We start from the raw sequence: 27,603 nt of genomic DNA, 5'->3' as shown, positions 1-27,603 counted from the left end.
CAATGTATTAATAAAAAATTATGACTAGTGAATGAATATAAACTACTGCATAATTACTTGGAAGTTGTAAAAACTTCTCTCTGACATTATTTACAAATTTAACTCAGAAAACAAAACATTTTTAGAAAATGCTCAGGAATATCATTTAATTCTCTTCTTTTGTAATTATTAAAGAACAAGTGGGCAGCTATATATTTAGTTCCAGTTTGTGTCCTCCTCACACATTTTATCTTTTAGTGAAAAAATGAAAACCACTCTGATAATTTTAGATGCTTCTAGATCTATACTAATAAAGGCTGACTTCACACAATATATGTTAAAGCTAATAGTGTCAAATGCTCTTGGTTTTTAAAACTTTAAAAGAAATAACAGCTTGAAAGTTTCTGGTATAGATTACCTGTTATCAAGAACTTCAAACACTGTTAATAATAATGCTTAAATTGAAATTAGTGAATCTTATTTTTTAAAATTTATATCAAGTTGATTAGTGAGCAATAATCACTGTTTAAAAAACTTAATAGTAAGCTAATTTCTTCTAATGTTAATCAATGAAAATTAAGATGGTTATTTGCGACTGTGAATGTAATAAAGGATAACTGAAGATGAAATTTAAATTATTTGATTAATATTAGTGAATAACATTTGTTGAGAAAATATAATGGAATATTGAGTATTTCTGCTGAAATTCATTTCTCCTGTTTATTTCATCTGTGGGCAATATGTAGAGAAAGCAAAAAAAGAATCAGAATGATTTTCAGGTCTATTCTGTATGTCTGAAAGTTTTAGCCCGAGCTGCTATAAGCCTTAGGAGTTAGGAAAAAAAGTCATTTGGGTCATTTCTCTTATTTGTACAGAATAAAAGTCTTTATTCCAGAGGAAAGCAGGCTTTCTAGGGAATAACTCCCATTATGCCCATGTGAATTTGCTGGCAGGCAACTAATATGTCAGACTTACTAGTTTACATAATGACCAGAGATGAAAAAAGAAGTGAGACAGGATCACAGAAGAAAGATTGTATCTCTCATGACCACAGTTTTGAGGGTGACTGTTGCATCATTTTGAGCTGCAGTCAGAAGCTGAAGACCATTATCTCAAGTCTTGGAAAAGGATGAAAAAAGAGCTATTTGATAGAAGGATCATGTTACAAAGGCAGTGAGATGCTTCAAATGCATCCACTATTTTCTGGATATAGAGATATATAGAGAGCAACAGGTGGAAACTAACTGGCTGTGCCAGCTGGACTTCTGAGTCAGTGGGGCCTCCCTATTGTCCCCTTCATATACTGTGTAGAAACTTAACCTGGGCTGATAGATTTTCAAAGGAAATTAAGAGAACAAAGTAAAACTTTCCTGTAATAAAGTTTAGTGTAAGCCAAATACCACAGAAATAGTATTTCTCTTTTTAAATTAACAATGTAAAACCTTGAATAGTTTCATACAGTGTTGAGAAATCGCCAATAGGAAATGGATATATTTTTAAAATCAACTTTAATATGTTTTAAATGATAAAAGTAGTGCAGAGCTTATAGCAGGAAAACTGGGAGCAATGATGGTTCTCCAAACTTGAGTTCAAGTATCAGCCCTCCATCCCTAAATTACATGTTTTCTCAGTTGTAAAATAGGCAACATATTAACTTATAAAGTTGGTGTGAAGTATAACACAAAAAATATCTAATACATGTGTTTGATACATTTGATTTCCCTTTCTTTCTTGGGTTACCAATCTACTACATCTTTTTATAATATCTGATGCAAGAAAATCAAGTGAGATAGACAGCTAGTGGAAAATTTAAGAAAAATTAAGTTTTCCTTCTAGCTCATATACCATTATAGATTTGATTTTTTTTCTTTCTTTTCTTTTGGGGGAGTGGGGAGGAGGGGGTCCTGGGGATTGAATGCAGAGCTTTGTACAAGTCTACCACACAGCAAAATCCCTAAATTTGATCTTAATGAAATTTCCTGAACAATGGAAAAGTTGGCTTGTCTCTGTTCTAAGAGTAGGAGAACCTCAGAAACAAAGTTAACACTGATATACATACTCAATTAAAAAATAATTTCTGCTTTCTAGATGTGCTTAGAGAAGACAGGAGGAAAGTCATTAAAACATTATTTTCTTTCTTCACTGCATGAGGTCTAGGGAGTGAGAAGAGGGCTATGACTATAGTGTAAATGAATTTTAAATTCAACACTTACTTATGAAAAAGTTCTCAGCAAGACATGAAATAAAAAGGCATTTCCTAATTGTGATATGAATGTTACATACAAAAAGCTCACAGTTAAAATTACACTCAATGGTGAAAAATTAAACACTTTATCTCTAAGATATGGAAAAAAGGCAATGGTAGATATTTTACCACTCATTTACTGAAGGCCAAAGCAAGAAATCAAGAAAAAGAAAAGGCATAAAATTGGAAAGGAAGAAATAAAATAGTCTTTCTTTGCATACGACAAATTGTTTACATAGAAAATTACAAAGATTTTATAAAAACACATTAGTATTAATCTGTTATCTTAATGAAGTCATTAAAGTCACTGGATATAAGGTTAATATACAAAATTAACTATTTCTTTATACTAGCAATAAACAATTAGAAACTGAAATGTTAAACAGTAAAATATGTACTAGCACCAAAAGTAATTAAATGCATATAAAATGTATACAAACTAAATTAAATGCATACAAACTACAGAACACTGATGAAATAAATAAAAAAAATTTTAGAAATTGAAAGATATACCATGTTCATGAACTAGAAGACTCAATATTGTTAAGGTATCAACTTTTTCCAAGTTGATCTACAGATTCAACCTAATCTCAAAAAAACTTAAGAAAAAAAAAATATATATATATATATATTTTTGGAAACCAACATGCTAACTTCAGAACTTACAATGAAAGGCAAAGGAATAGAATGGTCAAAGGTTAGAACAAAGTTGGAAGACGAATACTACCTGATAACCAGATTTACTAGAAAGCTACATTACTAGAGAAAGGACACACAGACCAGAATGAAACAAAACATAAGATTCAGAAATAGACCCACACATACACAGTAGACTGACTTTATTTAAAATGTAAAAGCAAGTCAACAGATATCTGCACACAAAAGAAGGAATCTCCATACATATTTCATATCCTATGTAAGAATGGGGTTATAGTGATTGCCTGGAGTTGAGGGCCAACCAGGAAAGGTTGACTACCAAGAAATATGAGACTTTTGAAGGGAAGAATTAACATTGCTTTATATCTTTTTTTTTTTTTTGTACCAGGGATTGAACCCAGGGGCACTCGACCACTGAGCCACATCCCCAGCCCTTTTTAAGTGTTTTATTTAGATACAGGGTCCCACTAAGTTGTTTAAGGCCTCACTAAGTTGCTGAGGCTGGCTTTGAACATGTGATCCTCCTGCCTTAGCCTACCAAGCCTCTGGAATTACAGGAATGTGACACCATGTCTGGCTAACATTGCTCTATATTTTGACTGTGGAGGTGGTTGTCAATCTTCACAAGTGAATTTTCCCATTTATAAATTTTTTAAAGGAGAAAAGTCTATTTTAGTGCTAAATACTGTCTATAAAGAATGAAAGTATATCTAATTGATAATATCCAGGCAAGATGATTCATGTAATCTTAGGTTGGTTATGATGGGATATAAAAAGAGGAAAAATACTAAAGAGCCCCAAGATGTAATGCCTGAAGCATGTGCATAAAAAAAGTTCACTCATTTGCATTAGATTCAGTCTAGAAAATGATGGAAATCACGTCTTGTCTTTTCTAATACTTTTATTCCATTTATTTTTATGTGGTGCTGAGGATCAAACCTAGGGCCCCCATGTGCTAGGCAAGCACTCTGCCACTGAGCTACAACCCCAGCCCAAGTCCTGTCTTTTCTGAATACAAACAAGAAAGTGTTTTACATGACTAGTTAGTGAAGTTTTTAGCATGGAAACCATACCAAACATCTTTGCCTGTATGTCTTGTAGTCATCTCTAATTTCAGCAATGAATTATCTTATTTCTAAATCTGTTGTTTATTGTTCTGTTAGTAAGTAGTACCACCAACTTGTGCTGTTGTTCAATTAAGAGACCTGCATGTAATTTTTGAATCCTCCTTCCGTCTTTCCCACTCTATTTTACAAATTTACTTATCAAGTTATGATAATTCTACTTCTTACATACAGCATCTCTGTTGCAAATCCTCTTTTGGATGGAACTAGAAGTTGAGTATGATTCAATCTAGAGGGTGAGAGTGGTAGAGATGAGGCTAGTGAAGTGAGCAAGAACCACATTAATTATTTTGATGTTTGTGCTCATCTCAAACACATCTCAAATAAGTATTTTCTTCTCCAACTCCAGTTCTACCATTTTAGTACAAATTACCACATCTCTACTTCAACAATCTATTGGTCTCTTTATATCCATTCTTGCTTCAATTTTTTTTTTTTTTTTTGTACTGGAGATTGAACTTAGGGATGTTTTACCATTGAGCTACATTCTCAGGACATCCTCCTCTTTTGGGGGGTGTGAGGCTACCTGGATTGAACCCAGGATGGTTTAACCAGTGAGCCACATCCCCATCCCTTTTTGATATGAGACAGGGTCTCACTATGTTGCTTGAGGCTCACTAAGTTGCTGAGGCTGGCTTTGAATTCTTCATCCTCCTGCCTCAGCCTCCTGAGTGGCTGGATTATAGGCATGCACCACGATGTCCAGCCAAGGACCTCCTCACCTTTAAAGAAATTTTTGAGACACAGTCTCATAAGCTATTATCCATCTTGTGAGCCTCCTGCCCCAGTCTCCTGGATTGCTGGGATTTCAGGCTTGTGCTGCTGTGCTTGACTCTTGCTTCCATTTTAATTTATTTTCTGCATTGCAGTTAGAGTGTTCTTTTTGAAATACTGTTTGGAAGAAGGGAAAAAAAAAAAACCAAAACGCTCTTCTGATCAGTTCATATAATTTCTTCCTTAAAACCCATCCCTGAGCTGGGTGTGGAGCACATGTCTGTAATCCCAGCAGCTTGGGAGGCTGTGGCAGGAGGATTGCAAGTTTAAAGCCAGCCTCGGCAAAAGCAAGGTGCTAAGCAACTCAGTGAGACCCTGTCTCTAAATAAAATACCAAATAGTAATGGGGATGTGGCTCAGTGGTGAGGGCCCCTGAGTTCAATCCCTGGTACCAAAAAACATAAAACAAAGCAAAAATAACCCATCCATGGCCAGATGTGGTGGTACAGGGACTCAAGATGCTAAGGAGGGAGAACTGCAAGTTCAAGGCTAGTCGGGAACGTAGCAAGACCCTGTCTCAAATAAAAAAGTAAAAAGGACTAGGAATGTAGCTCAGTGGTGAAGCACCCTCGGGTTAAAAACAAACAAACAAACAACCCCTCCATTTCTTCCTATTCTTTTAGGGCAAACATTAAAATAACTAATATAGTCTGGCTCACCTATCTAGCCTCATCTCCTATTACTCCCTTTCACTCCACAGATTCATTATGCTTGACTTTTAGCTCTATGTGCTATTCTGCTTCAGAGTAGAGATGCTGTTTGTTCTACACAGTGTTCCACTGCCTACAGTACTACTTTTCTTGCTTACCTTTATTTCTAAATTTTTCTTGCTTCCTCCTTTTATTCCTTCAAGGCTAGCACTTGTAGAAAATCTTCTATAATCTCTCATGTTTGGTTTAGCATTATATATATATTTTCATTCCTGGGAGCACTTAAAACCTGTGGAATCTCCTGAGTGATAAGAGTCTCTTTTGTATGCTAATGACATGATGGGTGGCTAGGCCCCTGGATAGCTTTGGGATGATGGTTGGTTGCCAGAAAGACCAAGCCATAAATACAGATTTTGAATTTTCAGCCCCACCTCCTAATTTCTGGGGAGGTGAGAGAGGCTAGAGATCAAGTTCAATCACAAATGACCAAAGATTTAATCAACATCTCCAAATACTGGGGCCTAAGGATCTTCTGGGTTGGTGAAGGCACAGACATGTTAGAAAGGTAGTGGCCCAGAGAAGGCATGGAATCTTTGTAAGTGCTTATGCCCAACCAAGTTGTAGCCTTTATAAAAAAATTAGTAAATGTAAATAAGGTGTTTTCCTCAGTTCTGTCAGTTATTCTACTAAACTATCAAAACTGGGTGGGTTGTTGGGACCCCTGAATGTGTAGCCAACTTGGACAGAAGTGTGCTACCATGGTTGTAACCTTCCATCTGACACGAGAGAAGCCTTATGGGTCTAAACACTTAAACCATTAAATCTCTAACTTCAAGTTCTTAAGAGTATTGAATTAAATTGTTGGACTCTCAGTTGGTGTCCAGAGAATGAATAGAATTTTGGTGTCAGAATTTTCAGAATTGGTGCTGAAAAAAAAACATAACACATTTAGAATTAGAACTCGGGAGCATGTATTAAAAATCTGCTTATAATTTTACTGCCTGTAAACAAGACAAGATCATATTTGTCTTGGCTACCCTTTTATCTCCAGCACCTAGCAGAGTGCCCGGCACACTGCTCAATATGCACTTGGAGAATATGTAAACAGAATGTCTGCTTCTGGAATACTGAAATTCTAAACTCTTATCTGGGAGAAAAGCTGGTCATGGGTCTGCTTCTGATAAAACACTGAAAGGTGACGACACAAAAAAAGTAAAGTAACTGGCCCAGGTTTCACTATGTGATGTGAAGCCTGATTATAGGATAGTGTGGAACAGAAGAAGGGGCAAGATGCAGCAAATGTAGTTAGAGTTCAAAGAGGAAGTATAGTGAGTACAGCACAATATAAGGACACAGCCCTAGTACATTATTCACATTGAACCCCTTGTGTTGTCAAGTTTTGTTTCCCCAAAAGCTATCAGGCAGGAGAGTTCAAACTCTGCTCCACTTCCTGTTTTTAATGGACATCATTACCCTAAGTGCATGTATGAAGACATGAATGGTGTGACTCTACTTTGTGTACTACCAGATATGAAAAATTGTGCTCTATGTGTATAATATAAATTGTATCACAATCTGCTGTCACATATAACAAATCAGAATAAATAAAAAAATTGCAAAATAAAAAAAATGCTATAAAAATAAATTAAAATTATCTAATCCATTAATCACTCTGAAGGCAATGAAAAACTTCTCAGGGAACACCACAGCATCAAGATTTTTAAAGAAAGTTATCAAATTGAGAAAACCACATACAGTGCACCCATGTTGGCCACCTTGTCCATCATCAGCACTATAGAAGTGGTGAGTATACTCTTGTGCATACAGGTACTCATAACATTTGTTAAGTACTCATCTGTACTTGCTGACCTCTTACTCTGTCAAAGGTTCTTAAAAGTACACTCATGTGTATATCCTCTCTGTTCAGCTCGTTTCAAGGTTTTTAAAAGGAGAACATGTCTTCTTGGTTTTTGGAACTGAGCAGAGAGGAGAGGTCCTTCAAACACTAAATAGGACTTAACAGAGGACAGTCAGGTAAATCTGTTGAGAGTGATATGGAGCCAGAAGAAAATGAGCCCAGGACCAAAAGACATTGGCAAGAAAAGACCATGTGCACCTTGCCACTGAAACGAGTCTTACCTGTGATGGGGTTATTCTTCCCTTTTTAATTTCAGATGAATTCTCACTTGGTTTTCCTACTTGTTTACTTGAGTTGCATTTGTAGCACGTCCATCGTGTTTGGCCCTCAATTTCGATGGTGCATTCTTTGTTTTGTAGACAGAATGAATGATACAAATGGCCACAGCTGCAAAATGAAGGTAACCAACTCACACTTTCCATTGTCATAAGTCCATAAAGTATGACAGAGTGTACTTATATACAATAAAGGCTCTAACAATCTGGAATGTACTGATGCTGGTACAGGACAAGAAATAGGAAAAGGAATGTATTCACTGTTGTCCTCTCTTTTTAAAAATCCTAACAAACATATCTGTATCCTTAAGTGAGTAGGAATAGAATCATAGTTCTCATGGAGGATAAGCTGAACTTCTGTTCATTTCTTAAACTATGAAATTCTGACCGTATTTTCAGGTTAAAAAAGGACAAGCAGAAAAAATCATAATGACACAAGTAGCTTGATAACACCATGAGTGGTCTGTCTCACTGAACTCAAGACAAGAGTTAAGATTAGATAAAACACTGACAAAAAAACTCATTGCTTGCAGTATTTCTATGAAGGCGTTCCAAAAGAACTTTTAGTACCAAAAGGGCTTTTGGAAGGTGAGCACTGATTATGCCTCTCAATCATCCTTGGCCTTTCTCCAACCTGAAATGTTGAACTATCCCAGAAGTCAATCCTTTTCTCTTCTGTACTCTTTACACTCTTTCTCTTCTCTACACTTTAAAAAAAAAAAAAAAAACATATATAACCTGTTTCCTGTACACTCTTCCTTACCCCACCTACTGTTGCTCCTATAGTGATTACTTCTAGTTCCAAAACTTTAAAATATCACCTAGAAGTTCATGACTACCACATTTATGCCTTCAGCTCAGACCTCTTCCCTAAACCCTACCTGTCTGACTCCTCAAGAACTCTGTTTTGGATGTCTAATGCTATCTTAAATTTAACATGTTCAAAACCAAAATCCTGATTTCCACCTTACTCCATCTCCACTGAATACTTTCATCCAACTTACATTCTTGCAGTTTTTCAGGCCAAGAAGTTTGGAGTGATCTATTCTTTCTTTCACACTACACATTTAATTTATAAGCAAATTCTATCAGCTCTACCTTCACAACATGTCCAGAATCCTCCCACTTCTGAACTTTTTGTTATTGCCATCCTTCTCCCACATGGACTATCGCAAATGCATGACTAGTCCCCCTGCATTCCCTCTTGACTTTCTATAGCTCCTTCTCAACACAGAAATCAAACTGACCCAGAAGACCTATCCTCAAAACCACCCAGTGAGCTGGGCATGGTGGCACACACCTGTAATCCTAATGGCTCAGGAGGCTGAGGCAGGAGGATTGCAAGTTTAAAGCCAGCCTCAGCAACTTAGTGGGGCCCTAAGCATCTTAGTGAGACCCTGTCTCAAAATTTAAAAAAATTTAAAAAGGGCTGGGGATATGGCTCAGTGGTAAAGCACCCCTGGGTTCAATCCCTGGTACAAAAAACAAACAAAAACCAAAACAATCCAATCCAACAAACCCACCCAGTGGGTTTTCATCTCAGAGAAGCCTACTTCTCATAATAACCCAGATACGGCCTCTGCTTCTCCTTTGAAGTCCTCTTTTGTCATCCTCTCATTCCTTTCTTCTGCTCAAGTCCAGAGCCTACTCACTCACTACCGCTCAAGTGTGCCAGCAATGATGCTGTCTCACAGTCTCCACACTCATTGGTCCTCTCTGCTGGGGATACTCTCCCCCGAAGTTCCATGGTTACTTCCTTAGGTCTCTAAATGTCACTAGACAGCAAGGCTTTTCCTGAGCAGTCTTTATAAATTAGAAATAGTTCCCAATAATCTTTCCTCTATACTAAGTTTTATTTTTATTAATATAATTATTAATCAAATTTTTAATAATTTTTCTAAATTATATGTTTTTAAGTTACTTTAACAGTGAGACACGAGGCATTCCCTGACCACTCCACAAAATGTCCACATCTTGTATCCTCTTGTCCCTGAAGGAACCTTGAATCATCTTGTCCCTCAATTTGTTTTACTTTTTTCCATAGTAGTTACCACCATCTGGGATTTCACTTATTTGTTTTTATCTGCCCCTGCTACTAGAACACAAACTTCTTAAGGGCAGTTCTTTTGCTTTCTTCATGCTGTCCCCTATTCCCTTGAACTGTACCTGCTATATAGTAGGTGCTCAATAAATATGTTGAATGAATGGGTTCTTTGTGAGGTGCTATTTTCTCTTCTAACCTCCAAATCTACCAATCCTCCTGCATAGCTAACACTGATATAGTACTTACTCATGCAAGGAACTGTTCATAGTACCTTATATAATTTTCTCATTTAATTTTCCAAAGCCCTACCATCTCAATTGATAAGAAAACCAATGTACAAAAAGATTAATTAATTTGTTAAAGGATCATAGGTCGGATTTGGTTGGCACAGTCAGGATTTAAACTTAAGAAGTTTGGCTCCAGAATCCACATTATGTTGTCTCTATTCATGTATTTTAGATGAACTGTTTTTGCTCCTGAGACTAACCCCTGCACTTCTGCACTAGACTTCTTCTTTCTTTGTATTGTGGCTTAAATATCATTTACATGCTAATGATTCCTAAATTTGTATTACTAGCCCAACATGTCTTCTGATTTATGACTAGAATCTGTCTATCGGACAATTCTACATGGATGTCAAAGGGTCATATCAAACCTAACATCTATAAGGTCAAATGCTGGATTTCCCCACTTCCTTATACTTGTTCCTCCTGTCTCAGGCAAGGGTACCATATTCACCCAGTTACTAAGGCTAAAGACCTCATTTTCTCCCCATACCCCATATCAAATACACCAGCATGTTAGCCCTGCCCTTAAAATATGTCCTGAATTCAAACACCTCTCAGCACCTTCACTCCTACCTCTCAGCACCTTCACTCCTACCTCTCATTCTGCTCCAATGTAACCTTAAGAGATGCCTCTCTTCACTGTGCTTTCTTAAGACAGAACTCTTAACCAGAACACTTCTTCTTTCCATCCCCCTGCCTTGTGTTTAATTTTCTTCATTGCTTGGTATTTATTTACTGTCTGAGCACCCTAACTTCTACCTCGCCCCACTCCCATGCAAAACATAAACAAGGTCTGTGAGGACAAGAACTTTGCCTGTCCTGTTCACTGCCTGAGTGACACATGAATTCCTGCCTGGCTATACCACACATGTACACACACCAGACAGTAATCCTTTCTCTTACCTAAAGACAATAATTTCATCAGCCATTTCTTGGCGTCTCTTATACTGTTGCAAACATATAGAGCAATAATCCTGTTTGGGATTCAATCCTCTAGTGACAGAAGCTCTCAGGTTACACAATGACCAGTGGAGATCTTGGTTTAGAAGGCTGGTTGTTGTTTCAAGCAGGGTCTATGAAAGACCAAAACAAAAAACAAACAAGGTTATCAAATGAAAGGTAGAGAAGAATGGAGAATAGAACTTGTTTAGTTTTCAACTACAAACAACTGAAACTGGAAGGATAAAATTGATGAGACAAACATCAAAACCCCCAAAACTCAAGTAGTTAATGTGCAGTATAACAAGGCTCAAGTCTGTCACTAATTCCTACTGAGAAATGTGTATTCTGCCATTCTGTGGTTTAATTCAGTTTAATTTAATTGATGGCTTTCAAACAACTAGATAAGCTCAAATCTATTTATTACATTTATATAATAACTTCTGTCTTGATAGCTCAGGCTATTGTAACAAAGAACAGTCTGGATTGCTGTTTTTTTATCGAAACTGCATTCACGGCAATGTTTCAAATAACCTTTCGCTGAGAAAGCTAATGGTCATTACTCAGTTTTCATCTCCCTTGGGCAGGGATCACATTTTCCTGATCAGCACTCATAATCATTGTGATCCACTCAAAAGACTCTGACATTGTCAGTAAGTTACATAAAGAATTCTCACAATTATCACATTAAGTCATCTTAAGGCTCTTGTGCTTATAAAGTATGGTTTCCATACTAAACTAATTCTCAACATTCATTTTTTATCATTTGGATATACAGCTGGATTTTTTTTGTTTATTGATTTTATTTTTTTAAATACACAAAAGTGGAATGCATTACAATTCTTATTACACATACAGAGCAAATTTTTCATATTTTTGTATATAAAGTATGTTCATGCCAATTTATATCTTTATACTGCTCATCATCTGTAGCAACCAGAGAAATGCAAATCAAAACTACTCGAAGATAAACCTCACTCCAGTCAGAATGGCAGCTATTATGAAGACAAACAACAATAAGTGTTGGTAAGGATGTGGGGAAAAAGGTACACTCATACACTGCTGGTGGGACTGCAAATTGGTGAAGCAAATTTGGAAAACAGTATGGAGATTCCTTGGAAATCTGGGAATGGAACCACCATTTGACTCAGCTATCCCTCTCCTTGGATTATACCCAAAGGACTTAAAAACAACATACTACAGGGACACAGACACATCAATGTTTACAGCACAACTCACAATAGCTAAACTGTGGAGCCAATCCAGATGCCTTTCAGTAGATGAATGGATAAAAAAAAATGTGGCATATATACACAATGGAATTTTACTCAGCTGGATTCTTTTTTGTCAACCCAAAGTGGAAGATGGAACTAGGTACTGTCCGCCCTCCTTGCTATAAAACTTAGCTTTTTAAATTGCAATATAAAACTTTTAGTTTTAATTACCTAACTATCCTAGTTCTTTCCAATCAATGCCATCATTTTCTCTTCTTCTATAGCTCTGCAATTGGCAAAAATTTTCCACCTTGTACTCAGCTTTACTTTACTTTTCTTCTGCTACCCTGGTCTCTGTGCCTACAGGGGTATCAAACTTCACTGGCTTATGCCTAGCAAAGCTGCAAGTTTTACAACATCTAAGAAAAACTCTATCTCCCAAATTATTCTTTTGCTTCTCTCTCATATTCTTAGGGGGGGAAAAAAAAAGCTGTAACATACCTAAATGGAACTTTTCCTAAGAAAAATACATGTCCACCAAGCTGGTTCTTAACTGAGAATTAAAGCTACAAGAAATTGAAAGTTAAGGGAAGACTAATGACCATTTTTGGCTAGTGGCAATGATGTGTTTCAAAATATTAAAAATAACTCATTTAATTTAATTTTATTTTGCATTTATATATATATATATATGTATATACATACATATATATGCATTTATATATATATGTATGTATATATATATATGTGTGTGTGTATATATATATATATACATATATATATATATATATATATATATATATATACACACACATACACTGACCATCCTTTTCATGAGTTATAGCTTTATCACCAATTATTTTTCCAGAAAGATTTTTGTAATCTCATTTTGAAAGGTAGGTATTAGTCTGTCAATCAATCAAAAACAATTCTGAATTAGATGCATTTCCATATTTTAGAATAAGTATATACATGTAAATTAAGGTCAAGAGAAATTTAAAAATAGGGGGAAAATATACACTTATCTTGATTTACCTTACTTTCAGTAAAGAGATGGCAATTTTTAAAGAAAAAATATGGAGGCAAAGGAGGAAAAAAAGAAAATTATAAAAATAGCTTTTTTTCTACCTTAGGGCATACTCAGATAATAGAAAGTGATTTACTTACTTGTTCATAGTTAAAGGTATCTAACATTCCCAGAATAAGACCCTGGATTTCTCCAAGTTTTCCTTTTCCATATACTGGATCCTAATTAGAAAAACATATAATTGTTATGATTCTTGGTATTTTAAAATTACTTTAAAATATAAAATACCTGAAAAAAACCCAAATATACTCAAATACACACACACACATATATATATATATATAATATTTTTATTTTTTAGGTGTAGATGGACACAACACAATGCCTTTTATTTTTATGTGGTGCTGAGGTGATACCCGGGTCCCGCCCGTGCTAGGTGAGCGCTCTACCGCTGAGCCACAACACTAGCCCCTCAAGTATATTTTTTACAGCCACAAGATATTCATTCTTTCATGAATCTTCACTGGAAACGTCCATTAGTTTTCATTTGAACATCTCAAATACTTTGGAAAAATAAATGTTAAATGATCTAATCCCCTTTCTTAATAATCTTTTTTACAAAACTTATTGTTGTTTGTTTTCATAATAGCTGCCATTCTGACAGGAGTGAGATAAAATTTTAGTGTAGTTTTGATTTGCATTTCTCTAATTGCTAGAGATGATGAGCATTTTTTCATATATTTGTTGACTGATTGTATATCCTCTTCTGAGAAGTGTCTGTTTAGGTCCTTGGTCCATTTATCGATTGAGTTATTTTTTTGTTTAGCTTTTTGAGTTCTTTATATATCCTAGAGATTAGTGCTCTATCTGATGTGCAAGTGGTAAAAATTTGCTCCCAAGATGTAGGCTCTCTATTCAGTTCACTAATTGTTTCTTTTGCTGAGAAGAAGCTTTTTAGTTTGAATCCATCCCATTTATTGATTCTTGGTTTTGTCTTCTTTAATTTCTTTCTTTAGCATTCTGTGGTTTTTAGAGATCTTTCACCTCTTTCATTAGGTTGATTCCCAGGTATTTTATTTTTTTGGAGGCTATTGTAAATGGGTAATTTTCCTCATTTCCTTTTCGGAGGATTTGTCACTGATGTACAGAAAACTCTTTGGATTTATGGGTGTTGATTTTGTACCCTGCTACTTTGCTGAATTCATTTACTAATTCTAGAAGTTTTCTGGTGGAATTTCTCTAGGTATAGAATCATATCATCAGCAAATAGTGCTAGTTTGATTTCTTCTTTTCTTATCTGTATACCTTTGATTTCCTTCATCTAGTTGCTCTGGCCAGTGTTTCAAGAATTATGTTAAATAGAAATGGTGAGAGAAGGCATCCCTGTCTTGTTCCAGTTTTTAGAGGGAATGCTTTCAACTTTTCTCCATTTAGAATGATGTTGGCCTGGGGCTTAGCATAGATAGCTTTTATAATATTGAGATGTGCTCCTATTATTCCTGGTTTTTCTAGTGTTTTGAACATGAAAGGGTGCTGTATCTTATTGAATGCTTTTTCTGCATCTATTGAGATGATCATATGATTCTTATATTTAAGTCTATTGATGTAATGAATTACATTTATTGATTTCCATATGTTGAACCAACCTTGCATCCCTGGAATGAATCCCATTTGATCATGATCTACTATCTTTTTGGTATGTTTCTGTATTCAATTTGCCAGAATTTTTGCATCTATGTTCATTAGAGATATGGGTCTGAAGTTCTCTTTCAATGTCTTTGCCTGCCTTTGGAAGGAATCAGGATGATATTGGCCTCACAGAATGAGTTTGGAAGTGCTCCCTCTTTTTCTATTTCCTGAAATTTTTCTTTTTCCTAAAATAAATTGAAGAGTACTGGTATTAGTTCTTCTTTAAAGGTCTTGTAGAATTTGGTTGTGTATCCATCTGGTGCTGGGCTTTTCTTGGTTGGTAGGCTTCTGATGATATTTTCTATTTCATTGCTTGAAAGTGATCTGTTTAAATTGTGTATATCATTCTGATTCAATTTGGGCAAATCATATGACTCTAGAAATTTGTCAATGTCTTTGATATTTTCTATTTTATTGGAGTACAAATTTTCAAAATAATTTCTAATTACCGTCTGTATTTCTGTAGTGTCTGCTGTGACATTACCTTTTTCATCACATATGTTAGTAATTTGAGTTTTCTCTCTCCTTTTCTTCATTAGCATGGCTAAGGGTTGTCAACTTTATTTATTTTTTCAAAGAACTAACTTTTTGCTTTGTCAATTTTTTCAATTTCATTGACTTCAGCTCTAATTTTAATTATTTCCTGTCTTCTATTGCTTTTTGTGTTGATTTGTTCTTTTTCTAGGGCTTTGAGATGTAGTTAGGTCATCTATTTGTTGACTTTTTCTTCTTTTAAGAAATGAACTCCATGCAATAAGCTTTCCTCTTAGCACTGCCTTCATAGTGTCCCAGAGATTTCAATACATTTTATTTGTGTTCTCATTCACCTCTAAGAATTTTTAATCTCCTCCTAGATGTCTTTTGCAACTCATTGTTCATTCAGTAGCATATTATTTAGTCTCTAGGTATTAGAGTAGCTTTTAAAAAAATTTTATCATTGATTTCTAATTTCTTTCCATTATGATCTGATAGAATGCAGGGTAGTATCTCTACATTTTTATATTTGCTAAGAGATGCTTTGTGGCATGATACATGGTCTATTTTAGAAAACGATCTATGTGCTGCTGACAAGAAAGTATACTCACTCATTGAAGGATGAAATATTCTATATATGTCAGTTAAGTCTAAGTTATTGATTGTATTACTGAGTTCTATAGTTTCTTTGTTCAGCTTTTGTTTGGAAGATCTATCCAGTGGTGAAAGAGGTGTGTTAAAGTCACCCAAAATAATTGTGTTGTGGTCTACTTGACTCTTGAACTTGAGAAGAATTTGTTTGATGAACACAGATGCTCCATTGTTTGGGGCATATATATTTATAACTGTTAAGTCTTGTTGGTATATGGTTCCCTTGAGCAATATGAAATGTTCTTCTTTATGCCTTTTGATTAACTTTAGCTTGAAGTCTACTTTATTTGATAAGAGGATGGAAATCCCTACTTGCTTCTGCAGTCCATGTGAGTGGTATGATTTTTCTCAACCTTTCACCTTCAGTCTGTGGATGTCTCTTCCTATGAGATGAGTCTTCTGGAGGCAGTATATTGTTGGGTCTTTTTTTTTTTTTTGATCCAATCTGCTAGCCTATGTCTTTTGATTGGTGAGTTTAGGCCATTAACACCAGGGTTATTATTGAGACATGATTTGTATTCCCAGTCATTTTTGTTTATTTTTGCTATTTAACTTGACATGGTTTCTCCTTTGATTAGTTCTTCCTTTAGTTTAATACCTCCCTCGCTGATTTTCATTGTTGTTTTTCAATTCCTCTCCATGGAATATTTTGCTGAGGATGTTCTGTAGTGCAGGCTTTCTAGTTGGAAATTCTTTTAACTTTTGTTTATCATGGAAGGTTTCTTATTTCATCATCAAATCTAAAGCTTACTTTTGCTGGATATGAGATTCTTGGTTGGCATCCATTTTCTTTCAGAGCCTGATAGATGTTGTTCTACGGTCTTCTAGCTTTCAGGGTCTGGTTTAAAACATCTGCATGTAACCTAATTGTTTTCCCCCTATATGTAATCTGATTCCTTTCTCTTGTGGCTTTTAATATTCTCTGTATTCTGTATGTTAAGCATTTTCATTATAATGTGTCTTGGTGTGGATCTGTTGTGATTTTATACATTTGGTGTTCTGTAGCCTCTTGAATCTGGTTTTCCAATCTATTCTTCATGTTTGGAAAATTTTCTGATATTATTTCACTGTTCATTCCTTTGATTTGGACCTCTATGCCTTCCTCTATCCCAATAACTCTTAAATTTGGTCTTTTTATGCTATCCCATATATCTTAAATGTTCTGCTCCTGGTTTCTTACCATTTTCCCTGTGTGGTCTACATTATTTTTGAGATTATATATTTTGTCCTCATTGTCTGATGTCCTGTCTTCCAAGTGGTCTATTCTGATGGTGATGCTTTCAATAGAACTTTTAATTTGATTTATTGTTTCTTTTATTTCAAGGATTTTTTCCAGAACCTCTATCTCCCTATGGAAGTAATTTTTGCTTCCTGTATTTGTTTATGTAGCTCTTTGTCAAAATGATCTTTTGCTGCCTGTATTTGCTCGCTGATATCATCCTTTAATTCACAGAATATTTTAATTATGTACATCCTGAACTCCTCCTCTGTAATTTCTTCTGATGTGCTGGCCATGGATTCTAATAATGTATTATCTTTATTTGTTTGGGGCACTTTCCTTCCTTGTCTTTTCATGTTGCTTGTGTTTCTTCCCTTCTAGTACTGTGGATCCGAGGTGTTTTTGTTTTTATCCTATAGGTTTATAGTGTTTCTGTAGGGTTCTAATACCTCTCCTTTGAGGGGAAGGACAATGTTAACAGATCCCAATACAAACAATATATAGCCTTAAAAACAATTAGTTGCTATTAAGACATTTACAGTTTGGTCACAATGTACAGAAATGATGAATTCAATTATTATCTATAATACAATCGGTAGGTTTGTAAAGGGTTTATAGTTTCTGATGGTAAACAAAGAACTAGGGGTGAGGTGTAGGATGATATGCTGAGGAGGTAGAAGGTAAAGATATAGAATTATTATATCTTAGGAAATGTGGAAGAGAAATCTAAAGAAGAAGGTTAGTAGCAGAATAGAGAGGAAGTAATTTTGGGTAGACAAGTAAGTGGGAAGACAGTAGAGTACATAAAACAAACAGATAAGCTGGGGTTGTGGCTGGGTGGTAGAGCCCTTGCTTAGTGTGTGCAAGGCCCTGGGTTCGATCCTCAGCACCACATAAAAATAAATAAAACAAAGGTATAAAAAAAAATTAAAAAACCCCAGATATATATTAAGAAAAACAAAAATGTTAAAATAGTAAAAATTGGAAGGAAAAAAAAGAATATACAACACAACTGTAATATACTATTCAGATGTCCCAGACCTCAAAATCCTAATTCACCTAAAGTACTTGGTTTCACGTAAGTTGGGGATGTGAGGGCGGGAAAATAGGAAAGGAGAAGAAAAAAAAAATCTCAAAGGAAGAAACAAGAATTGTTTTGGTTGAAGATCAGTATCTTTCTTGCTTCCCTTCTCATCCAATAGATGGGGTCATCTGTTGTTAGCTGGTATCTCTGCCCTCAGGATGGTGAAGGTAACCACAGTGTCACCGTACTGGGGTAGTGGCTGCTGGGAATAAGGGGGAGTTGAAAACTGGGTACCTGGCCAGCTGGAGTTCCAAACTGGGAGTTGCCCCCACTAAAGATGGTGATGACTCTGACCCAAGATGGAGGTGCCTGCTTTCAACAATGGGGTGTCGGGTCGGGTGATGGCATTGGATGTGGATGATGTGTTCAGTCAGAGCTTTGTGGCATGCAGTGTGTGGTTTTGGCTGTCTTCAGAGCCTGTATGAAGTTCCCAGATGCAGGCAGGCTATGGTGTGCAGGAGTATATCTCTGTTGCTTTCAGAGTCCCAAGATGGAGGTGACTGGGGAGCCCCATGTTGGTAGATGGGGGTGGAGTGGTGGCCGGAGTTCCTGCGCCTGGGTAGCTGCTATTGTCCTGTGTGGGAGTGGTGTCTGGGATTTCTGTTCAGGTGGTGGCTGAAAGTTCTGTGTGGATGCTGATGCCTATAGTCCTGCTCGGGCACCCAGTAGTCCTGCATGGGCGTGTAGTTGGGAAACCTACTCTGCCGCTAAGGCTTAGAGCCCTGCACGGGCACAGTGGCCGTGATTCCTGCCTGGGAGTAGGAATATCACTCGCAGAGAAACAGTATTCTCACTGCTTGAGTCCCAGGTTACGGACTGACACAGAATGCTGCCTCCCTTTGGCCCGCTATCTTGGATCCCTCTGTTTGTATTCTTGGTAACTTCCATTCTGACTGATGTGAGATGAAATCTTAGAGTAGTTTTGATTTGCATTTCTCTAATTGATAGAGATGTTGAACATTTTTTCATATATTTGTTGATCGAATGTATATCTTCTTCTGATAAGTGTGTGAACTGCCATACTACCCAAGCCCTACACAGATTCAATGTAATTCCAATTAAAATCCCATCATCATTTCTTACAGAAATATAAAAAGCAATCATGAAGTTCATTTGGAAAAATAAGAGACCCAGAATAGTCAAACTAATCCTCAGCAAGAAGAGTAAAGCAGGAGGCATTGCAATATCAGACCTTAAACTATACTACAAAGCTACAGTAACAAAAACAGCATGGTATTGGCACCAAAATAGACATATAGACCAATGGTACAGAATAGAAAACACGGAGACAAACTCACATAAATACAGTTATCTCATATTAAACAAAGGCGCCAAAACCATACACTGGAGAAAAGATAGCCTCTTTAGCAAATGGTGCTGGGAGAACTGGATATCCATATGCAGCAAAATAAAAATAAACCCCTATCTTTCACCATGCACAAAATTCAACTCAAAGTGGATCAAGGACCTAGAAATTAGTTCAAAGACCCTGCACCTAATAGAGGAAAAAGTAGGCCCAAATGTTCATCACATAAGATTAGGCCCCAACTTCCTTAACAAGGCTCCTAAAATGCAAGAAATAAAATCAAGAATTAATAAATGGGATGGACTCAAATTAAAAAGCTTCTTCCCAGCAAAAGAAACAATCAATGAGGTGAAGAGAGAGACTACATTTTGGGAGCAAGTTTTTGCCACATGCATGTCAGAGTGCTAATCTCCAGGATATATAAAGAACTCAAAAAATTTAACACCAAAAATACCCAAACAATCCAACCAATCTTATCTCCACTGCTGCTGACTTGAGGTATGCCAAATAATCTGGAAAATGCAACCTCCAAATCCTCTCCCACCAAAACAAAAACAAAACTGAAATCCAACCACCCAGAGATAAGCACTGTTGATATTTTAATGTATACTTATCAGTCTTGTTTCTAGAGGAGAGAAAGGGTGAGAATGAGAGATAAATTTCCCAGCATACAAAATTTGCATATTTCAAATACAGTACTTTAATATCTGTTTTTTTTTTTTTCCCTTACTGTACTGATATATCCTGAACATTATCCGGTGTAGTTTCTAACTGAGGTTGGTTTTCAGTACTCTGAGTTTGGCTAGATAAGAATGAAGCTGTCTCCCATAGGATCCTCTATCCTCCTAGCTGCTGTAGTTGTGCTGAAGAAATGGAAGGTACAAAAGAACTGTGTGTTTGTGTACCAATTAACAAATTGAAAAGTTTAGGCTTGAATAGATCATGTAAAGCTTAATAGAAAAACTTTCTAGAAATCATTATCTCTAAGCCAAAGATACCTGTCCAGAATGTGGAGACCACTTACAAAAGGCAAGAATGTGAATATTTCACACTGGTCCTTTACTAGAAAAGCACCTCAGGTTATATACCTACCAGACAATTTCCTCATTTTATTTTCCTTACATAAAAACAGAATTATGTTAATGCTTTCATCATTACTTAATTATGATTTAGTCAATATTTCAATAAATACACTTGTTTCTTAGTCAAAAGGTCCATGGATAGTGTAATATTTTATCTACAATAATATTTGTATCCAATATGTTAAGGTAGTTCTGGCATGTGTTTATGACAAGGGTGACTTGGAGAATAAAGATGTCTTAAAAGGTTAACTTCTGGGAAATAGAAGAAATCTTTATAGGTCATTTCTATATTTATATCAGTATATTCTACTTTAATATACATAATTTAAAAGCAAAACCATGAAAACTACCTCATGCTGGGACAACATATAAATTATAGAATGCAAAAGTGAGCTCAAGGCTTCTAGCACAGCATGTACACAATCCACTAGCACTTCAAATTATTTTCCAAAGATGTCAGCTGAATTCTTCAGCAATGAGTAACTACTGAGGCTTTCTTAAACTTGTTTGTAAACTATGAAAAAAGAGGACATTTGGTACACATAAAATTTTCCAAAAGTGCACTAAAGAAATGATTACCACTTTTTTTCTTATTGCTTTCTGGCATTTACTGTATTGTGTGTGTATATGATTTGTTTTAAAATGAAAATCTTTACTAATTGAGCATAATTTTAAAACATAAATGATGCTCTATGCAGGAGAGTATATAAATCACTTGCTTGCTTTAATTCCTTCAGTAAGAAACTCATAAATAGCTTCTTAAGAACCAAAAATTACTTTTGCTATTGAGTGAAGACTATATCTAAATATATGACATAATATATATATATGGGTCCCTTAAAAACACTCCCTCAATTTCAGGCTGCCATTCGCCTGCGGCTTGCAGACAGATTGCTAGGGTTCAGTGCCTGGGTGCTTCTTAGAACCTGATCTTATCGGAGCGAACACCGAGCGCGGGGCGGCCGAGTTCCGGCTCCCGGAACCGCCCTGGCCCAAGGCTGCGGAGCCTGCGGAGGCTGCTTCTTGGACCCTGCTCCTATCAGAGCATACACCAAGCACTAAGCGGCCGAATTCCGGCTCCCGGAACTGAACCCGCGGGGACTGCTTCTTGGAGCCTACTCTTATAGGAGCTTACACCGAGCACGGAGCGGCCGAGTTCTGGCTCCCGGAACTTCCCTGGCCCGGGGCTAGGAGCCCGNAAAATGACAAAATCATAGAATTTGCACGGAAATGGATGGCATTAGAGCAGATTATGCTAAGTGAAGCTAGCCAATCCCTAAAAAACAAATGCCAAATGTCTTCTTTTATATAAGGAGAGTAACTAATATCGAAGTAGGGACGAAGAGCAGGAGAAGAAGTTTAACATTTAACAGGGATGAGAGGTGGGAGGGAAAGGGAGAGAGAAGGGAAATTGCATGGTAATGGAAGGAGACCCTCAGGGTTATACAGTGGAGGGGGTACAGAGAGAGGAGGGGAGGGGAGGGGAGAGGTGGGGAGGGTGGAGGATGGGAAAGGCAGCGGAGCACAACAGACACTAGTATGGCAATATGTAAATCAATGGATGTGTAACTGATGTGATTCTGCAATCTGTGTATGGGGTGAAGGTGGGAGTTCATAACCCACTTGAATCAAAGTGTGGAATATGATATGTCAAGAAATTTGTAATGTTTTGAACAACCCACAATAAAAAATTAAAAAAACAAAACAAAACACTCCCTCACTTATCAACTAACATTCATTAGAAAAGTCTGTACAATTCAGGTCTGAGGCATCAGTTTGAATAAAATCTGGAGGTCAAGAAGATCTTAAAAACCTCTTATAATTTGACATCATGTGAATTTTTATTTTGGAAAAATGGATTTTTTTCAGTTGAGTCAGAGAAACTGTACATCTAAATAACTGCCATTCTCTATTTTCTGAGCTAAGAGGTAGTGTATATAAGTAGTTTCTTTTTATTTTTAAGCAACACTCTATCATTATGGGTATACCATAAGTGCTTATTCATTTGACTGTTTTACACTATTTCTAGTTGTGGGTTAATAGATATGAATATGCTATGAAAACTTGTATACAAGTTTTTGGATATATGCTTTTATTTACATAAAAGTTTAATAGCTGAATCATATGGTAAGTATTAACTTACTAAAGATGGGCACAGTGCTTACCAGTAGGGCACACTTCATTTCCTGTTTTTCAAGAATCACTGTCATTTATTGTATGATATTCACTATTTTTGTTTTTGAAAATCACCATTTCATGTATTTTGTCCAGTTTGGGGTTGTTTCAAGTAGAACAGCAATTTGGCATCTGTTTTTCCATCTTTGCCAGAATAATTCCTTCATCCTTGATTTTATGCATTTTAGAAATAGTTACTTAGTACCTATTATATGCAAGATACCTCTGTGCTAAGGTTCTGGTGATAGACCAATAGTCAAAGTGTAGTTTTACCTTTCAAGGTCCATATAATCTAATGGGAAATAAAAATAAGTAAATGAGCCTGACTCAGACATTTCTTAGAACTCCATCATTGGCCTTCTGTTTTCCTTGCTAACCCATTTTCTCATAAAATTCATCCAGTTTCAAGTATTTAACTACTATATCTATGTTGATGACTTCCACGTATACATCTCCACTTCTTGCCTCTTCTGCTAAACTTCAGTCTTATACTCTCCTACTACTGTTGGCCATATGGACATGAAATCGGGAGCTTAACTAGGTTCTTTGTTATATCCTTATATTTTTGTGTGTCCTCCTACAACAGCCAAAGTCCAGTGAATTCTATCACCCAAATGATTTCAAAGTCTACCTTCTCTCCTCCATTCTTTGTAATCCAATTCCCAAACTCTGAGTACCTACTACCTTCTAGATATCTTTAGGTCTTTAGTCTTAATCCCTTCTAATTCATCTTGTATAATGCATACTGAGTGATCTTTCTAAAGAGAAACCTCATTCTATCATTTCTTTGCTTAAAATCTTGATGACAACCTACTGAATTCAGAATAAAATCCGAAGTCCTTATCATGGTTCACAAAGCAATTAAGGTCACAGTCTCTGCCTATCTCTGCAAATTTCAGTTCCATGATTATTCTTTATTCTTGTCCTATGTGCCAAGCATACTTAAACAATTACAACTTCCCCATGTTTTCTCCTCAAAGTTTTTATAATGTAGTTCTCTCTGCTTAGAATAATCTCTGTTCTTTCTCTGATTCCTTTAGGCTCTTAAAAGACCTCTTTTCTTCCAGGATAACTTTTCAAATCCTCTGGTCTGTTTCAGTTATACAGTTTTACTAGTACTTATTTGGTTATATATATTCAGAAATTCAATTCAGTCTAACTGATTCAAAAAAGATAATTTTTGTAAAGGCATTATTGTGGTTCAAGTTTAAGCAAAGGAATGCAAGTAAGTCTTAAGAACTAGAATGAGGTACTAAGGTCATCAAGATCTTCTCCTGGTAATGTCTCCTCTGCTGGTTTGTGTGTGTTGAATCTTTTTTATACGCCTGTTTATTCTCTTCTTTGTGTCTGTTTCATTCTTCTCTCTGGTGATTATCCTTTTTTCAACATTCCAGTCCATATAACAGAAAAGAAATTACTTGTTGGTTCCTGAAATTTGTACCCTAAATAATCCAGAAACCCCCAAAGAGACTTAGGTATCTTTCTCAAGTTCAGTTCTAAAAAGGACTCTGATTGGCTACACTGAAATCAGCTAGTTGGAACCAGGAGACAGGGTCACACTTTCCCATGGCTGCTCCTGGTCTTGTCATGTGGAGTGAGTGTAGAGATACTGATATGGCAGTTTTCCATGGCAGTTACAAGGAATTTAGAGCAGAAAATCCTTAAAGGTGAACACTATTACTCTCTTAGAACCCTATGAATAGATGTATCAAAACATTCCCTGTCTCTTATAAAAGCTCCTGTGGGGTAAGAACTATGCCTTTCATCTATCTGTGTAATGAATAGACAAAGAAAAATATAATTAAAAAATTAATGACTAGCTCCTTTAAAGAGCAGAGACCAAAACAAATAAGTTTCAGTGATGTAACAGAAAAGAACATGAATTAGGATTGGTGGTAGTCCAGGAACTGCCACTAAAGATAGGCTGATATTTAACTTCTCTATATTCTAGTTTTCTCCTTTGTCAGCAGGAACTGTTATAGTAGTTCCATCTACCTCAAGATTGTGGTGTGCTTCATATGAGATATCTGAAAAAGTACTTTGAAAACTTCTTTAACCTATGGTAAGATAAATGAGGTAAAACAGAAATAACATCTTTCCTGATTAGTGAGGAGTTAACAGCCACTAAAAGTAAGAAAATGATTATAATAAAAGTCAGTATAATTCAAATTAAAGTGGAGATTTTCAGATATTAAAAGGCTTAAAAGATGCAAACCTTGAAATACAAAATTTTACTTTTGTTAAAATTTATGTATGGTAATATGTGGTTAGAGCTCTCCATAAAGCAAAATATATACACTGAGCTAGATACAGTGGTAAATGCCTGCAATCCCAGCAGCTTGGGAGGCTGAGAAAGGAGAACTGCAAGTTCAAGGCCAGCGTTAGCAACTTAGTGAGTCCCTAAGCAACTTACTGAGACTCTGTCTCAAAATAAAAATAAAAAAGGGGCTAGGGGTGTAGATCAGTGGTTAATTGCCCTTGGGTTAAATTCTTAGTACTCAAAACAAAACAAAAAACAAACAAACAAAAAAAACAATACTGAGAGAGAACCTATTTTTGGCTTTAGAATTTCTTTTCTTCTAAATTTCCTTGGTAAAATACCCTGCCTTGTGGAGATATTACTTTACATGTAATTAAAATTTTTATGATTAATATATTTTTAAATGGATATGAGAAGTTGTCTATATTAAAGAATCATACAGGGGCTGGGGATGTGGCTCAAGCGGTGGCGCGCTCGCCTGGCATGCATGCGGCCCGGGTTCGATCCTCAGCACCACATACAAACACAGATGTTGTGTTCGCCGAAAACTGAAAAATGAATATTAAAAAAAAAAAAAGAATCATACAATACATTTTTTGTAGTTGTAGATGTTCACAGTATATTTATTTTGTTTACTTAATTTTTTTATGTGGTGCTAGGAATCGAACTCAGTGCCCCACATGTGCTAGGCAAGTGCTGTACCACTGAGTCACAACTTCAGCCTTCAACACTTGATAGTTGCCAAGGATCTGATGAGATATATGTAAATGTATGTTCTTAATGACGGTGTACTATGTGATGACAGAGATTAATAGATGCAGTGGTCTTTATAGAATAAACAAAGAAACACTATAGATACATAATAGACAAAGAAACACTGCCCAGAGGCTTCACACCACATGGGAAGTGGAGCTTGGAGAGTCCTAAAAGAGCTAGGGAGCTGATGGGGACAATATGATTAGATGAAAAATATTTGAAAATTATAAAGACCAATGGCATCATATTACATTTATATATATATATATATATATGTGTGTGTGTGTGTGTGTGTGTGTGTGTGTGTGTGTGTGTGTCTCTATAACTCAGAAAGTGAGAGAAGACAACATGGACTCTAAGTATAATTCCTGCTGTTTCTCCAAGAATATTCACAGGTCTTTCTAAAAATATATCTTACTGTATTTTTTAGTGTTCTCTTTTTGAATAAGCTGAGAAGATACATGTTTTTTGTTTTTTTTTCCCCTGAAGGAAACAGGCAGAAATGATGTATCCTACAAATATTTAAGACAAAAAGCCAGCTAGAATTTAGAGCTGGAGATGAGAATTGAATATAAAAATAGTTTCACAATGAGTTATAAAATCTAAATAACAACCAATGATCAATAAATGTCTATATTAACAATTTTTAGGTTATCTTTTTTTAACCTGAAAAGTATAATCAGATGGAAATACATAATTTTCTCCTAGTTGACAGAGCAATAGGAAATGTATGTGTATGAATCCCAAGGGAACAGTGACCTTCTGAAGGCTGCACACCTTAACTGAAGGTCAGTTATAACAGGCACATCCATATCCATGGGATGACAGAAAAGTTTCAAGGATTAATTCAAGTTAGATATTTAGCTAGTTAGAAATTTGGCTTCATTATGCTTGAGACCCTTTTAAATATTAGCCTAATTTACTGGTAAAATATTAGTAGAACCCAATCAACATTTAGTCTCCCACCTCTTTAACTCACCTGTAATATTCTTTGCAAGATTGATGGAAGCGCAATAAATGCTGCCATGCTGTTTAGAACTTGCATGGTCAAAGACTTCAGAGCTGTTGTAACAAAATGTCAATATTAAAGTTAGTTTAGAATAAGTGTTTTCACCTTGAGATTCAGAGGAAAATAGTGGGCTCATATTAGCTTCTTAAAAACTTAGTCAACCAAGTCCAATTTGATATTTTTAGATAAATTGTTGATACACTGAAAAGATAAACTATATAACTAGCACAACAAAAAGAACAAACCTGAAGGATAAGATCGATTCTTAATATGGTTTCATTAAGGAAAAATAACAAGAAATTGAGAAAATATATCATAATGACAATTTCTATAGATAAAAATTAGGTGATGACAGAGGCGGCTCTGTCACTGTGGTTCTGATGAACTTACCTTCAGAGTGTAGAGGAGGGGCAGTTGAACTGGACAGCTTCTGAGGGGCCATCATTGCCTCTAATAATGGAAACCAGAGTGCCTATAAGGAAACCAAAGAAAAAACAAAGTCTCTGTTATTTTTGGAATAATGAGTATTAGTATAGTGTTCTGCAGGTTAAAATATACTCTCTGTGTACATTTGTTGGTAAAAGTTAGAAAAAGAAGAGGGAACATTTGATGAGGAAGAGAAAAAACATTAAAAGCAGTGATCAAAGCTAAAAAGATCTTTAGCATGAAGCCTTGGGAAACATAAGGAAGACTTGGAATTGCAATTCTGTTATCTCTAGAGAGGGTAGGATCAAGAAAGCAAGAAAGAGCTTCTGTTAGGTTCTT

General features: G+C 35.9%; 1 protein-coding gene across 2 annotated transcripts in view; it reads right to left on the bottom strand.

The window, feature by feature from the left end:
* Vps8 (VPS8 subunit of CORVET complex) overlaps positions 1 to 27,603 on the bottom strand; it is a 254,264-nt gene that overhangs the window by 50,299 nt on the left and 176,362 nt on the right. For both annotated transcript variants that reach the window (XM_048804017.1, XM_015499948.2), the window contains 5 exons: positions 27,229 to 27,310; positions 26,809 to 26,891; positions 13,274 to 13,354; positions 10,857 to 11,026; positions 7,569 to 7,734 (listed from right to left, as the gene is read on the bottom strand). In XM_048804017.1, coding sequence (XP_048659974.1) covers positions 7,569 to 7,734; positions 10,857 to 11,026; positions 13,274 to 13,354; positions 26,809 to 26,891; positions 27,229 to 27,310 — 582 coding nt within the window. The remainder of the gene's footprint in view (positions 1 to 7,568; positions 7,735 to 10,856; positions 11,027 to 13,273; positions 13,355 to 26,808; positions 26,892 to 27,228; positions 27,311 to 27,603) is intronic.

This window comes from Marmota marmota, unplaced genomic scaffold (genome assembly GCF_001458135.2).
Source record: "Marmota marmota marmota unplaced genomic scaffold, marMar, whole genome shotgun sequence".
In the NCBI taxonomy this organism is placed as follows: Eukaryota; Metazoa; Chordata; class Mammalia; order Rodentia; family Sciuridae; genus Marmota; species Marmota marmota.
This window is presented reverse-complemented; position numbering and strand designations above follow the sequence as displayed.